This window comes from Pelecanus crispus, chromosome 26 (genome assembly GCF_030463565.1).
Source record: "Pelecanus crispus isolate bPelCri1 chromosome 26, bPelCri1.pri, whole genome shotgun sequence".
Taxonomy (NCBI): domain Eukaryota; kingdom Metazoa; phylum Chordata; class Aves; order Pelecaniformes; family Pelecanidae; genus Pelecanus; species Pelecanus crispus.
In genome coordinates, this window is record NC_134668.1 from 1,852,448 (window position 1) to 1,866,873 (window position 14,426).

General features: G+C 70.3%; 2 protein-coding genes across 2 annotated transcripts; both read right to left on the reverse strand.

Annotated features, from left to right (window-relative positions):
- Positions 1-1,559: 1,559 nt before the first annotated feature.
- Positions 1,560-2,640, reverse strand: ATG101 (autophagy related 101). Its single transcript, XM_009481876.2, has 2 exons — positions 2,344-2,640; positions 1,560-2,209 (listed from the first exon to the last, which is right to left on the reverse strand). The coding sequence occupies exons 1-2, from the start codon at positions 2,593-2,595 to the stop codon at positions 1,805-1,807; spliced, it is 657 nt and encodes a 218-aa protein (XP_009480151.2). The 5' UTR covers positions 2,596-2,640; the 3' UTR covers positions 1,560-1,804.
- Positions 2,641-7,718: 5,078 nt separating this feature from the next.
- On the reverse strand, positions 7,719-13,200 carry NR4A1 (nuclear receptor subfamily 4 group A member 1). Its single transcript, XM_075725001.1, has 7 exons — positions 12,968-13,200; positions 9,268-10,073; positions 8,886-9,015; positions 8,621-8,772; positions 8,345-8,547; positions 8,084-8,262; positions 7,719-7,975 (listed from the first exon to the last, which is right to left on the reverse strand). Exons 2-7 carry the CDS (start codon positions 10,069-10,071, stop codon positions 7,719-7,721), a joined length of 1,725 nt encoding a protein of 574 aa, XP_075581116.1. The 5' UTR covers positions 10,072-10,073; positions 12,968-13,200.
- Between the last annotated feature and the right edge of the window lie 1,226 nt (positions 13,201-14,426).

A 14,426-nucleotide genomic window follows, 5' to 3' on the forward strand; every position in this document is an offset into this window, starting at 1 on the left:
GGACTGCGAGAGGGGTGGAGGGACAGGATGCGGCCCTGGGAACAACGGAGGGGCCAGGATCAGGCCTGAGCATCACCGGGGCAGAGCCAAGGGGGCTGGGAGGGGCAGGATATGGCCCAGGGTCTGAAGGGCTGGGGGGAGCGGGATGCAGGCGCTGCGTCGCTGGGAGAAGGGCAGAGGGGGCTGGGGGTGCAGGATGCGGCCCTGGCATCGCTGCTGTGGGGGTACATGGGGTCCGGAGGGGCAGGATGAGGCCCCAGCCCCTCCCTAAGCCGCGAGCGGCGCCTGCCCAGGGATTAGCCCTAAAACAGGGAATAAAAGTTTCCCCTAATCCTCTCCCGGCGGGGATTTACCAGCACCGCCGCGCCCATGGCCGGATCCAGACCTGGCCTCAGCACTGGCTCCGCTGGCCTTTTAATCCGTCTGTACAAGCCGGGGACGCCGCGGCCCGCAGTGCCGTCCCGCTCCGTCCCCAAGTGCCTTCAAAGATGCTGCATGGGCAAAGACGCTGCTGTCCATCCATCCGTCCATCCGTCCGTCCAATCTGTCCATCCGCTGGGCTCAGGCCGGTCCCTACGCCCCCTCGGCGGCCCTCTCGGTCTCGTGGGACGGCCGCCGCTCGCCCTGTGCCGGGGCTGCCGCCAGACTCTCCGCCCGCAGCAGCAGGTTGCAGCCGAGGAAGAAGAGGGCGAAGGCGACGGCGAGGCAGAGCACCAGGACGACGGCAATTTGGGCAGTCTCGGCCACCCGCACGGCCCCCCAGGCACTGGCCTGTGCACTGGCGTTCATCTCCTCCTCCTCCTCCTCCTCTTCTTCTTCTTCCTCCCAGGAGCAGAGTGCGGGTGCGCGGGGCAGTGGCGGGTCGGCGAGAATGGGAAGGGTTTAAGTGATGTCAGGGACCGTCTCCGCCGCCCGCGGCCCCCCTTGCTCTGCGGAGAAGCCGGTGCCCGGCTGATGCCCGCCCCCGCCGGGCAGGGGAAGGGGCTTTGCCCCCGCCGCGGTGCTGTGGAGGGGCGCAGCGTCCTGCACCCAAAGGCGCTCGCCCCATCCCCTCCCCTGGGCACGCTCTGGGGCTCAGGGTGTCGCTCCCAAGGGGTGGGCAGCAGCGACGCGGCCCCGGGGACATCAGCCCCTGCCTCTCCCCACTGCGGCCGCTGAGCCCCAGGGCACGGGGACGCGACGGGGGCCCCTGGCTCAGCTGCCCCCCGTCCTGGGGACACCGGCCCCATCGACAGCCAGGAGGTGACAAGACTCCACGTGAAAGGAGAAATTCTTTATTTTTGCCCCAGAAGAGGCAGCGAGCTCGTCTCCGGGCCCCGCGGGGAAGCGGCTCCATCCCAGGGACCAGGGTGCCACCGGAGGGGACACACGCGGTGACAGGGGACAAGGCTGGTGCTGGCCGTGCCACGCAGAGTGAGCCGAGAGTGGCCACAGGCAGGGCCGGAGGGGGTTTGGACGCTACTCCCCCACCATGCCGATCCCCAGCATTGCTATGCCGGGCCAGAAGCACGGCGCTGAGCCGGTGCCACACGTGCCGACGGGCAGCTCCCGCCCCGAGGACTCACCGCCGCTCAGCCAACCTGGGAGCCACCGAGCCGGTTCTTCGAGCCAGGCGAGCACCCCACGGTGCAAAGTAAACCAGCAGCAACCCCCAATTAAGGGGCCAGGCTGAGTTCAGCTCTCCGCAGAGGCTTTTTGGAGGTGGAGAGGAAGGATCCAAGCAGAGACGCTGTCCCAAAGAGCCCGGGGCTGTGCCGGAGAGGTGCCACCACACAGGGTGAACCCGCCTTGGCGGCACCTGGCCCTACAGAGCCAGCGTGTCCTTGATGAGCCGGCGCATGGTGGTGGTGACCGAGGTGCCCAGGGAGTCCGTGATCTGGTAGGAGATCTTGTACAGGTAGGGCTGCACATCCTTCAGGCTGGTGTCAAAGACATTGTCCACCTCCGACTGGGTGGGCATCTTGGGCAGGTACTCGTGGCGGTTCATCACCTCTACGATGTTGATGATCTTTTCGCAGAGTTTCTCACCCACTTTCTCCCGGCAGATCTGCCGCTCCTGCTCATTAGCCAGGTTCACCACGTTCACCTTGATGGTCCACAGCTCCCAGGGGATGCACTCATCCGAGAAGGGCCAGCGTGACTTCTTCTTCTGGTAGAACTCCAGCGAGATCTGCCCCATCCCGTCGCTGCCCGAGTTGCGCAGCGCGTCCTGCCGAGAGAACACGTGGCCCCGCTCAGGGGGGCCGGGGACAGACCCTCCCCTCGCAGGCGAGGACACGGCACAGCCCACAAGTTTTTAAGCTCCGGCTTTCAACCCTGCTGGGTCTCCATGGGGCTCCTTACCTTGAACTCCCCGACGGCCTTGCGGAGGGCCCGGTCCAGCTCCTCAGAGGAGACGCGGACGTAGGCGAAGTCGATGAAGTCACAGTCCACGTCCTGGGTGCCCACGGTGCCGATGGAGTAGGTGCCCTCCTTCTTGTAGTGGAACTTGCCGGTGCTGCGGTGCAGCAGGACGGTGTGGAGCACGGCCAGCATGGCCTCCTCCACCTGCCGACCCTCCACCGACACCTCCAGCACCTCCGCACGGCAGTTCATGGCGGGGACGGCACGACGGCGGGTCCTGCGGGGAGAGGTGTTGGGCTCTTCTGCTCTACTCTTCAAGTAGTTAGCGATAGGACGAGAGGAAACAGGCTCAAGCTGCACCAGGGGAGGTTTAGATTGGATATTAGGAAAAATTTCTTCACGGAAAGGGTGGTCAAGCATTGGAACAGGCTGCCCAGAGAGGTGGGGGAGTCCCCAGCCCTGGAGGGGTTCAAAAAACGGGCAGAGGTGGCACTTTGGGACATGGTTTAGTGGGCATGGGGGTGTTGGGTTGATGGTTGGACTGATGATCCTAGAGGGCCTGTCCAATCTTAATGATTCCTAGTTTTTACTTTCATTAAAAATAATCCAGCCACCAAGCCAGGAAACACGAAATTCCTACTCTCCCCTTAACTGGTTTAGTGGTGGACTTGGTAGGGTTAGGTTAATGGTTGGACTGGGTGATCGTAAAGGGCTTTTCCAACCCAAACGATTCGATGACTCTGTGATTCGATGAGAGAAGGGTGTGGGGGGTGTTAGTTGTGCCCCTGCTTGGGCAGCAGCCCCACTGCCAACCCCTTACCCACCCCCTGGGGACCCAGGCGTCCCTGCTCTGGCCCCCCCACCCCACCCCACCGGGACCCAGGCATCCCGGGCCCGTACCCCCCCACCTCGCAGGGGCCTGGGATCCCAGTCCAGGCCCCCCAATACCCCACAGGGACCCAGATGTCCCAGTCCGGGCCCCCCCCAACCCCACCCGGCCCCGGAGAGGCCCCAGTCCCCCTCAGCCTCTCCCGGGGCCCCTGGCCCCCCAGGCCCGGCCCCGGGCCCCCTCTCCCGGGGCCCCGGGCGCCCCAGCCCCGGGCCCCTCACCCTCTCCCGGGCCCCCTCACCCTCTCCCGGGGCCCCGGGCCCCCCAGCCCCGGGCCCCTCACCCTCTCCCGGGGCCCCCTCACCCTCTCCCGGGGCCCCGGACCCCCCAGCCCCGGGCCCCGCACCCTCTCCCGGGGCCCCCTCACCCTCTCCCGGGGCCCCGGGCCCCCCAGCCCCGGGCCCCGCACCCTCTCCCAGGGCCCCCTCACCCTCTCCCGGGGCCCCGGGCCCCCCAGCCCCGGGCCCCTCACCCTCTCCCGGCCCCCTCACCCTCAGCCCCGGGGCTCCGGGCCCCCCACCCTCTCCCGGCCCCCTCACCCTCTCCAGGGGCCCCGGGCCCCCCAGCCCCGGGCCCCTCACCCTCTCCCGGCCCCCTCAGCCCCGGGGCTCCGGGCCCCCCAGCCCCGGGCCCCGCACCCTCTCCCGGGCCCCCCAGCCCGGGTCCCCTCACCGTCTCCCGGGCCCCTCAGCCCCAGGGCTCCGGGCCCCCCAGCCCCGGTCCTCTCACACTCTCCCGGCCCCCTCACCCTCAGCCCCGGGGCTCCGGGCCCCTCGCCCCCCCGCCGGGCCTGCGCTCACCGCCCGGCCCCGACCATCCGACAGCGGGGAGGAGGGGAGCGGAGCAGCCCATCTGCGGAGGGGGAGTCGAGACACACCATCTACAGATGTGGCGGCGCCTCCCGCCCGTAGCAGCCGTGTTTCCTCACCCTACACCTCTTATCGTTAACGCTCTTCCCCCCCGATGCCGGTCCCGGCCTCGGTGCGGCCCCGGGAGCGGAATCGCGGTCCCCGTTCCGCGGCTCGCCCCCCCCTGCACCGCCGCCCGCTTGGTTCGTTCCAGGAAGGGGCGCCACAGAGCTGGGCCTACCGCGGTGCAGAGCGGCTCCCTTCGCCGGGGCGCTGCTTGGGCGCACAGCGCCCCCTGGGCTGGAGGCTCCGCGGCGGTACTGCAGCGGGGCCGGTGACCCCGGTGACCCCGGTGACCCCCATGGCCCAGGGCGGGGGGGACGCGGCGACAGGGGACAAGGGGAGAGCAGGGGGGCATGGGGACACGGGACACGGGCAGGGGCCATGGGGGCCGCGGGGCCATGGGGGACACCGATGTGGGGCCATGGGGAAAGCAGGGACACAAGCATGGGACCACAGGGGCGGGGGGACACGGGGACATAAGGAGGGGGGGACATGGGGACATATGGACACAAGGGACAGAGGGACACGGGAATATGGGGGCACAGGGCACGGGGGATACTGGAGACAGGGACATGGGGGCAGGGGGACACGGGGGCAGGGAGATAGATGGGCATGGGGACATGGGGGACAAGGGGATGGATGGACATGGGGACATGAGGGACATAGGGACAGACAGATGGATGGACATGGGGGACAGGGGGACATGGGGAACAGGGGGACATGGGCATGGATGGGCATGAGGACATGGGGGGGCAGGGGGACATGGGCATGGATGGGCATGGGGACATGGGGGACAGGGGGACATGGGCGACAGGGGGACATGGGCATGGATGGGCATGGGGACATGGGGGACAGGGAGACATGGGGGACAGGGGGACATGGGCATGGATGGGCATGGGGACATGGGGGACAGGGGGACAGGGGGACATGGGCATGGATGGACATGGGGACATGGGGACATGGGGGACAAGGGCATGGATGGGCATGGGGACATGGGGGGGACACAGGGGCAGAGAGATGGATGGGCATGGGGACATGGGGGACAGGGGGACATGGGCATGGATGGGCATGGGGACATGGGGGACAGGGGGACATGGGCATGGATGGGCATGGGGACATGGGGGACACAGGGGCAGAGAGATGGCTGGACATGGGGACATGGGGGACAGGGACATGGGCATGGATGGGCATGGGGACACGGGGGACAGGGCATGGATGGGCATGGGGACATGGGGGGGACACAGGGACAGAGAGATGGATGGGCATGGGGACATGGGGGACAGGGGGACATGGGCATGGATGGGCATGGGGACATGGGGGACACAGGGGCAGGGAGATGGATGGGCATGGGGACACGGGGGACACAGGGGCACAGGGACATGGGGATTTGGGGCACTGGCACCAGGCTGCCCACACCGCCGTGGGGACGTGGGACCTGGTGTAAATAGCAGGGAGGGCCGTGATGGTGCCGTGTCACCCAGTGGAGGGCTGGGCACACGCCGTGACATACGTGTCTGTGCCGTGCAGCCCTGGGGCAACCGGCGGGGCTGGAGCCGGCTGCGGGGCTATTTTTACCTGGCCCCGCTGGCACCGTCGTCCCCGTCCCTCCTGCAGCAGCCCCTGCCAAGGGGCTAGGGACAGGGACAGGGCTGGGGACAGGGAGAGGGCTGGGGACAGGGACAAGGCGGGAAAGGCCAGCCCTGTGCCCCCGGGAGGGGACAGGAACCCACCACCCCACTCCGACCCGGTCGCTGGCCTCGGGGCACCGGGGGCTGCCCTGCCTGGTGGCTTCGGGGTGAGGGTTGGCACCGCGACGGATGCTGGGACGGGCAGCTGCTGAGCGGTGGCACGGCCCAGCATGGCACGGCCATTCCTGCCCCATGGCATGGCAAGGCCCGCCATGGCACGGGTATTCCTGCCCCATGGCACAGCCCAGCACGGCATGGCCATTCCTGCCCCATGGCACAGCCATTCCTGCTCCATGGCATGGCACAGCATGGCACAGCCATTCCTGCCCCATGGCACGGCCATTCCTGCCCCATGGCATGGCACGGCACGGCCATTCTTGCTCCATGGCACGGCACAGCATGGCATAGCCATTCCTGCCCCATGGCACGGCCATTCCTGCCCCATGGCATGGCACGGCATGTCCATTCCTGCTCCATGGCATGGCACAGCATGGCACGGCCATTCCTGCCCCATGGCACAGCCCAGCACGGCCATTCCTGCCCCATGGTACGGCATGGCATGGCCATTCCTGCCCCATGGTACGGCCCGACCATTCCTGCCCCATGGCATGGCATGGCACGGCCATTCCTGCCCCATGGCACAGCCCGACCATTCCTGCCCCATGGCATGGCATGGCACGGCCATTCCTGCCCCATGGCACGGCCCGGCCATTCCTGCCCCATGGCATGGCGCAGTTGCTCCTGCCCCACAGCTGGAGCAGAGCCGTGCCACCCTGGTAGCCCACCCTGTCCCCGCCACGTGAGGTTCTCCCGGCCCCCCGCAGACCGACCCCCCGGCCGCGGCCCCGCCGTGCGTCAGCGCTCTCCCCACGGCGGGGGCGGGCGGCAGGGGGGGGACAGAGGGGCCCTTGTTGTCCGCCGCCGCGGGGCCCCCCTGGCCCGGCGCCTCAATGTGCCCCTTGTTCGGCACTGGCCCTTGGTGTCCCCATTAACATTTGCTCCGGGGCCAGGCTGTCCCCGGCAGAAGGAAGGGGACAAGCCGGGGGACTGCGCCAGCCCGGCGTCCCCGGCCACGCACCGGGACCCCCCACCCCGTCCCCAGCCCCAGGAGACCCCAGCTGGGACGGGGACCCCAACCTCCGTCCCCCCCGCTGCCACCCTGCCAGGGCTGGCCCTGCCAGTGGCTGTGTCCCCAGGGACACGGGGAGGGGGGGACCCGGTCACGCTTCCCGGTTATTTTGGGGAGGATAAATCAGGAGGGTGACAGGTGCGGGGCCGTGGCAGCCGCCGCCGCAGGGGTGAGTGACGGTTCAAGGGCAGCGGCGTGGGCAACGTGCGGCTCCGGCACCCCGGCTGTCCTCAGCCCCGGCGCTCTGCCACCTCCCCTTCCAAATTGCCGTATATTAAATATAGATGATATTGCTGGGGCGGGGGTGGGGGGACGGACGACACGGGACGCACGAGATGAAACGGCCTCTTTCGGCAGCTCTCGATGTACGTACAAGTTTATATACAGAAAACGGCCAAAAGAGAGAAAAAAAAAAAAAATATATAAAGGGGAGGGGGACGAGGCTTGAGGGGGGCCGCAGCCCCGTCCCCGCGCTCCCCGCTCTGTACAGGATCCGGCCGCTCGCTATTTACAACGGGGGCATTTTTACAGGGGAGAAGGGGAGCACCGTGCCGGTGATGCTCCCCCCCGGGGGGGAAAAGGCACCGGGGCTGCTGTGCGTCTGCGCCCGGCGCCGTGAAGGCACATGGGGCAACCTGGGCATCCCCGAGGGGACCCAGGCATCCTCGGGGGTGACCCGGGCATCCCCAGGGGGGTCCCAGGCAGCCCCGGGGGTCGGGGTGAGGGGCTGGCAGCAGCCCCCCACCCCTGCCAAGCGCTCAGAAGGGCAGCGTGTCCATGAAGATCTTATCAACGATGGGTGGCGGCGGCACCAGGTCCTCCAGCTTCAGGTAGAAGATGCGCTGGAGGCCCTGGGTGCAGAGGCTGCGCAGCTCGGGCAGTTTGCCCAGCAGCTTGGAGAGGCAGCCGGGGCGGCCCGGCTCGGCCCCCGCCGCCGCTACGTGGTCCTTGAGGCAGCCCACAATGCGGTTCTGCAGCTCCTCCACCCGCTTCGGCTCCTTCAGCCCGTGGCGGTCTAGGTAAGGTGGGGCACACAGAGGCGTGAGGCCAGGGGGATGGCCGCAGGGTGGGGAAGGGGACGGCGGGGAGCGGGGCGGTCCTGTGATGCTGACGAGGGTCTCACCTGTGATGATGACGAGGGCGGCGAGGCAGGAGAAGGAGGGGATGTCGACGCTCATGCGGTGCAGGCTCTGCGAGAACTCGAGGATGGCGTCGATCCACTCGCCGAAGCCCCGCACGCACTGCAGGCGGTGCAGCACCACCCCGTTGCAGAAGATGAGTTTCCCTTCCTCCGGCTTGGAGCTGCGGGCACAACCACGCCGTTACCCTCCCGGCACGGCCCCGGGCTCCCCGTCACGCTGCGCCGCGCCGCGCCAGGGCTCACCGGTACGCCAGGCGCAGGATGAAGAGCTCGAGGAAGGCCGACTCCAGCAGCAGGTCCTGGTCCTCCTTGGGCAGCTCGGCGAAGCCCTGGATCTTCTCAGCCCACTTGCGGATGACGTCCATGGAGCCGGTGAGCAGGTCGTAAAACTGCTGCACGTCCACCGAATCCTCCTTCTCGAACTGGCACGGCGCCGACTCCTGGAACTGCCGCGGGGACGGGGTCAGGATCCGGGCCCGGCGTGGCCGCGGGGAGGGCGTGGGGTGGCACCGGCCCTACCTTGGAGTAGTCGAGCTTGGTGGCACTGGGGACGGAGTCGATGTGCGCCCGCACCAGCGAGGTGATGAGGCTGACGGGGGACGTGTCCGGTGGCTGCTTGGGCTTGGAGGGCAGCCGGCCCCGCCGCCCCTTCAGGCTGTCGGTCCGGACCACTGCGGCGAGGGACATGCAATGAGCGCGTCCGTCCTCAGCGCAGCCAGGCGGGCTGCGGAGCGGGACCCCCACCCCCCGCCCCCCAACCCGGGGACGGGACCCCCCCCGGTACCTTCTTTGACCATGCCGACGGCCAGGCACTTCTGGAAGCGGCAGAACTGGCAGCGGTTCCTCCGCCGCTTGTCCACGGGGCAGTCCTTGTTGGCCAGGCAGATGTACTTGGCGTTCTTCTGCACCGTGCGCTGCGGGCAGGGAAGGAGCGGCCCAAGCTCAGCCTGGGGCGCTGAGCCACCGAACAAAAGCCCTTCTGTCCTCCCCTGCCTCCCGCTCCAGCCCGGCATCCGGCTCCGCATCCGTGGGGAGGGCTCCCCGGGGCCGCGCTCCCTGCCCTGCCCATCCCCGGGGTGACCCCCAGCATCCTCCCGTCGCCGCGAAGCGCGGTGGGAACATCCCGGCAGCGGGGCCGGGGGTGAGGAGGGGGGGGGTCCCCTTACCTTGAAGAAGCCCTTGCAGCCCTCGCAGGTGCGCACGCCGTAGTGCTGGCAGGAGGCGTTGTCCCCGCAGACGGCGCAGCGACCCTCGCCCGCCCCGGGGCTGCGCGCTTTGGTGGGGGCCAGCGCCGGCCCCTCCAGCAGCGGCGAGGCGGGGGCCAGGGGCAGCCCGGCGAAACCCCCAGGGGAGCCCTGGGTGAGGGCGAAGGCGTCCGTGTCCAGCAGCCGCGGGTCCAGGCGGGGCGAGGGGCCCGGCTGCCCTTTCAGGGTGCCGGGGGACCCGGCAGGGTTGGGTGCCGGGGGGCCGAAGGCGAAGAAATGGGGCTGCGACCCACCGCCCTTGGCCGGCTCAGCCCAGGGCCGCCCGCCCTCGTAGTTCGGCGGGGTCGAGTACGCCCCGAAGGAGCTCTCCCAGCCCGGGGCCTGGGGCGGCTGGAAGCCCGGCGTGGCGGGCGAGGGGACGGAGCAGGGGCTGCCGTAACAGTCCGAGCCGCTGGAGGAGAGGGTCTCGTCCGGCTGCCCGCCGAAGGTGCCGGGGTAGCAGCCGTACACCTGGAAGTCCTCCAGCTTGAAGGCGGCGGTAGCGGTGGGCTGGCTGCCGGCCGGCAGCTGGTAGAGGAAGGCGTCGAACTCGCCGGCGTAGCCCTCCATGAAGGTGCTGAAGCTGGGCAGGGCCGGGGCGGCCGCCAGGTCTGCTCCGGCCACCTCCATGGGGAAGCGGCCGCCCTCGGGGCTGAGCAGCTCGGTGGGGCAGCGCTCGCAGGGGCCGGCGCCCGCCGTGCCGTACTGCGCCTGGATGCAGGGCATCTCTGCGGGGAGAGCGGAGGCGTCAGCGGGGACCCCCACGGCCGCGCCCGCCCCCCGCGGCCCCGCCGGAGGATGGAGACGGGGCGAGAACCACGGGGGCTTCCCCGGGATCCCCCTCGCAGGCGGCTGGGGCCGGAGCCAGACCCCTGGGGCCACCGGGCTGCCCGGTGGCGGCCGCTGCCGGCCCCGGGAAAGGTCACGCCGCAGCCAATGGGCGCAAAGGACGTTCCCCAAAACGCTGGCTTAGCAAAGCCGCCGAAAGGGAAGGAGGGAGGAATGCGGCCGGCGGATTCCCAAGCCTTGGGCTGGCCAGGGGAAGCCAGAGCCGGGGCCGAACCGGGGCTCGAGGGTCCCACTCCCCCCCCCCAAAACCGTTTCGGAGCCTTTTGGAAAAGCGAACGCAGCCAGATGCGCCAGCTGCAGAGGGGAGAGGAGCCCACCCCCCCCGTCCCTGCAGCCCCCCAGCACCGCGGCACAGATCCGGCCCCGTCTAAGACGTAACAGGAGTCCCGGGTCCAGCTGAAAGCCAAGCCAGGAGTGACCCCGATGGCAAGACGATAATGTAATTCATCTCGCAGACCTTTAAAGGTCATGCCGCGCCTGGCCCCCGGCCGCCGCAGCCCCGGCACGGCACGGCTGACAGCTCACCCGCCGGCCCCCGGCTTCCCCCAGCCAAGTCTGGGCGGCTTTCGCCGGCGCCCAGAAAGCCGATACCCGCCCGGCGAGCCGGGTTAAAAATACCCAGCGTGGGTCCAGCCCGGGCACCCACGGGGTGACGCCGGTCCCCGGCCCACTCCCGGTGCCCCGGTGGGGTTCGCGCCCATCCGCTGTGCCGGGTTGAGACGGCGGGTGCCGAGGGGACAGCGACTTCCCGGCTGCCTCCTGGCCTCGTGCACAACTGGGGGCGTGAGGCCACGTTGGGGACATGGCAGCAGGGGACACCAGCTCTTGCCGGCGGCAGCTTTCCTGGCCTGCATGCAAATCCCGGCTGCAAATCACCGGCCAGGCTATGCAAAGCCCCGACCCTTCCCGCGGTCCCGCTGCGGGGTTTGCCTGGCAGCAGCGGGCAGCACCCGGCACGGTCGCCGCTTCCTTATTCAAATGCTTTTGCCTTCACCTGCTTGCTGGCAGCGTTTGGGGTCCGTCCCCCCCCCCGCGCCACGAACCTCCCGGGGGACCAGGCAGAAATTCCCGCAGCGGCCCCCGTGCCGCCCACGGCCCCGGGCAGTAATTGCAGATTCCTCGTTTGGGACTGCAGGCAGCTGCCCGTGCCCAGGCCCGGAGAGTGCTGCCCGCGCAGGCTGGTGGCAGCCCCTGGCACCGGGCCCTGGGCCGCGGGTGGGCGAGAGCAGCCGGCAGCGCCGGGAGCTAACGCTGCCCACCTCCCCGCCGGCACCTGCTGCCTGGCCTTGCCAAAACGCAGCCGCTGCCAGGCCCGCGTGGGCAGCGGGGGGCTTGCCTGCACGGCGCTGCCCGCATCGGTGAAGTCCCCGGTGCTGCCTGCACCCGCAACGTCCCCGGTGCTGCCGGCACAGTCCTGCCTGCCCGGCAATGCCCACCGCGCTGCCTGCTCCAGCGATGCCCGGTTTGGGGGTGGCTCCCGGGACCGGGGACCAGCCCGGCCCTGGTCCCGTAGCCCGGCACGGTTTGGGGTAGCCCTAAGAAATGGCTCCCGGTCCTGCAAAGCTCCTCCCAGAGCCCGGCGTTGGGCTCTCCCCGGGACCCCCAGGACCGGGACACCTTGCCAGCCCCGCATGGCCCCTTCCACCGGGACCCCCGACGCTCCTGGACTCCCCCCGGTGCCACCGGGACGCCTGACCCCATGCACTTTGCAGGGCAGCCGCCGCTCTGAGCCCCCAGTGCCACCGGGACATCCAAACCAGCTGCCCCCGGTGCCACCGGGACACCTCACCCCATGCACTTTGCAGGATGCCTGCTGCTCTGAGCCCCCGGTGCCACCCACAACACCCAAACCGGCTGCCCCCGGTGCCACCGGGACATGCGAACCAGCTCCCCCCGGTGCCACCGGGACACCCGACCCCAGGCACTTTGGGGGATGCCCCCTGCTTGGAGCCCCCGGTACAACCGGGACGCCCGACCCAGCTCCCCCCGGTGCCACTGGGACACCCGACACCAGGCACTTTGCAAGGACGCCCACCGCAACTCGCCTCCGGTACCACCGGGACACCCGACCCAGCTCCCGGTGCCACCGGGAAGCCCGACCCCAGGCACTTTGCAGGACGCCCGCCACAACTCGCCTCCGGTACCACCGGGACACCCGACCCGCTTCTCCCCGGTACCACCGGGACACCCGAACCAGCTCCCCCCGGTGCCACCGGGAAGCCCGACCCCAGGCTCTTTGCAGGACGCTCACTGCAACTTGCCTCCGGTTGTACCGGGACACCCAAACCAGCTCCCCCCGGTGCCACCGGGACACCCGACCCCAGGCACTTTGCAGGACGCCCGCCACAACTCGCCTCCGGTACCACCGGGACACCCGACCCGCTTCTCCCCGGTACCACCGGGACACCCGAAACAGCTCCCCCCGGTGCCACCGGGACACCCGACCCCAGGCACTTTGCAGGACGCCCGCCGCTCCGAGCCGCCGGTACCACCGGGACACCCGACACCAGGCACTTTGCAGGACACCCACCACAACTCGCCTCCGGTACCACCGGGACACCCAAACCAGCTCCCCCCGGTGCCACCGGGACGCCCGACCCCATGCACTTTGCGGACGCCCGCCGCTCCGAGCCCCCGGTACCACCGGGACACCCGACCCCGGTGCTCGCACCCCCCATCCGTGCGGGACATCCCGTCCCCGGTCCCCGTCCCCGGGTGCCGGTGCTGTCCCCGGTCCCCCGGTCCCCAGCTGCCGTCCCCGGTCCCCCCGTACCCGGGTACCGGCGCGGCGGGCTGCTCCGGTTCCCGCTCCGGTTCCCGCTCCGGTTCCCGCTCCGGTTCACGCCGCGGGCTCCGCCGAGGCTCCGGCCCCGCCACTACTTTCTCTTAAGCGCTCGGTGACGCGCGGGGCGGCGCGCGGGCCCGTGACGCACGGCGGCGCCCGTAGAAGGCGCGGGGGGGGGCGGTTCCGGCGGGGGCGCGGCCGTGACGCATGCGGGGTTCCATTGACGCAACCGCGGCGCCCGCGCTAAAAATACCCGCGCGGCCCCGGCTAAAAATAGACCGCCCCCCCCCCCCCTGCCCCCCTCCCCGGGGCTCCCGGGGCCGCCGGCGGCCCCGGGAGCCCCGGGGAGGGGGGCAGGGGGAAGGGAGGCCCCATCCCCCGTACCGGTATCCCCGGTGCTGGCATCCCCGGAGTCCACATCCCCGGTGCCCCCTCGGTACCCCCATCCCCGGTGCCCCCTCGGTGCCGGTATCCCCGGTACCCCCATCCCCGGTGCCCCCTCGGTGCCGGTATCCCCGGTACCCCCATCCCCAGTGCCCCCTCGGTGCCGGTATCCCCGGTACCCCCATCCCCGATGCCCCCTCGGTACCCCCATCCCCGGTGCCCCCTCGGTGCCGGTATCCCCGGTACCCCCATCCCCGGTGCCCCCTCGGTGCCGGTATCCCCGGTGCCCCCTCGGTGACCCCATCCCCGGTGCCCCCTCGGTGCCGGTATCCCCGGAGCCCCCATCCCCGGTGTCCCCTCGGTGCCGGTATCCCCGGTACCCCCTTGGTGCCGCTGTCTCCGGTGCCGGTATCCCCGGTGTCCCCCTCGGTGCCGGCATCCCCGGAGCCCCCATCCCCGGTGCCCCCCTCGGTGCCGGTGTCTCCGGTGCCGTTTATCCCCGCCCTCCCCCTCCTCGGTGCCCCCATCCCCGGTGCCCCCCTCGGTGCTGGTATCACCGGTGCCGGTATCCCCAGTGCCCCCTCGGTACCGGTATCACCTGTGCCACCGTCGCCGGTACCCCCCATCCTCAGTGCCCCCTCGGTGCCCCCATCCCCGGTGCCGGTATCTCTGGTGCCGTTTATCCCCGGTGCCCCCCTCGGTGCCCCCATCCCCGGTACTCTCATCCCCAGTGCCCCCTCGGTGCCGGTATCCCCTGTGCCGGTATCGCCGGTGTCCCCTCGCTGCTGGTGCCCCGGTGCTGGCACCCCGGTGCCCCCATCCCTGGTACCCTCATCCCCGGGGACCCCTCGGTGCCCCCATCCCCGGTGCCCCTCGCTGCCGGTATGTCCGGTACCCCCATCCCCGGTGCCCCCATACCCGCTGCCCTCTCGGTGCCGGTATCTCCGGTACCCCCATCCCGGTGCTCCCTCGGTACCCCCATCCCCGGAGCCCCCATCCCCGGCGCCCCCTCGGTGCCGCTATTCCCGGTGCCGGTATCCCCGGTGCCGGTACCCCCGGTGCT

Excerpts from the sequence above, each read along its gene's own strand:
- ATG101 (XM_009481876.2), bottom strand. The coding sequence starts at position 2,595 with ATGAACTGCCGTGCGGAGGTGCTGGAGGTGTCGGTGGAGGGTCGGCAG. Across the intron at positions 2,210-2,343 it reads AGGCCGTCGGGGAGTTCAAG|GACGCGCTGCGCAACTCGGG; the intron begins GTAAGGAGCCCC and ends TTCTCTCGGCAG.
- NR4A1 (XM_075725001.1), bottom strand. The coding sequence starts at position 10,071 with ATGCCCTGCATCCAGGCGCAGTACGGCACGGCGGGCGCCGGCCCCTGC. Across the intron at positions 8,548-8,620 it reads CCAAGCTCGACTACTCCAAG|TTCCAGGAGTCGGCGCCGTG; the intron begins GTAGGGCCGGTG and ends TCCCCGCGGCAG. Across the intron at positions 7,976-8,083 it reads CGCCCTCGTCATCATCACAG|ACCGCCACGGGCTGAAGGAG; the intron begins GTGAGACCCTCG and ends CACCTTACCTAG.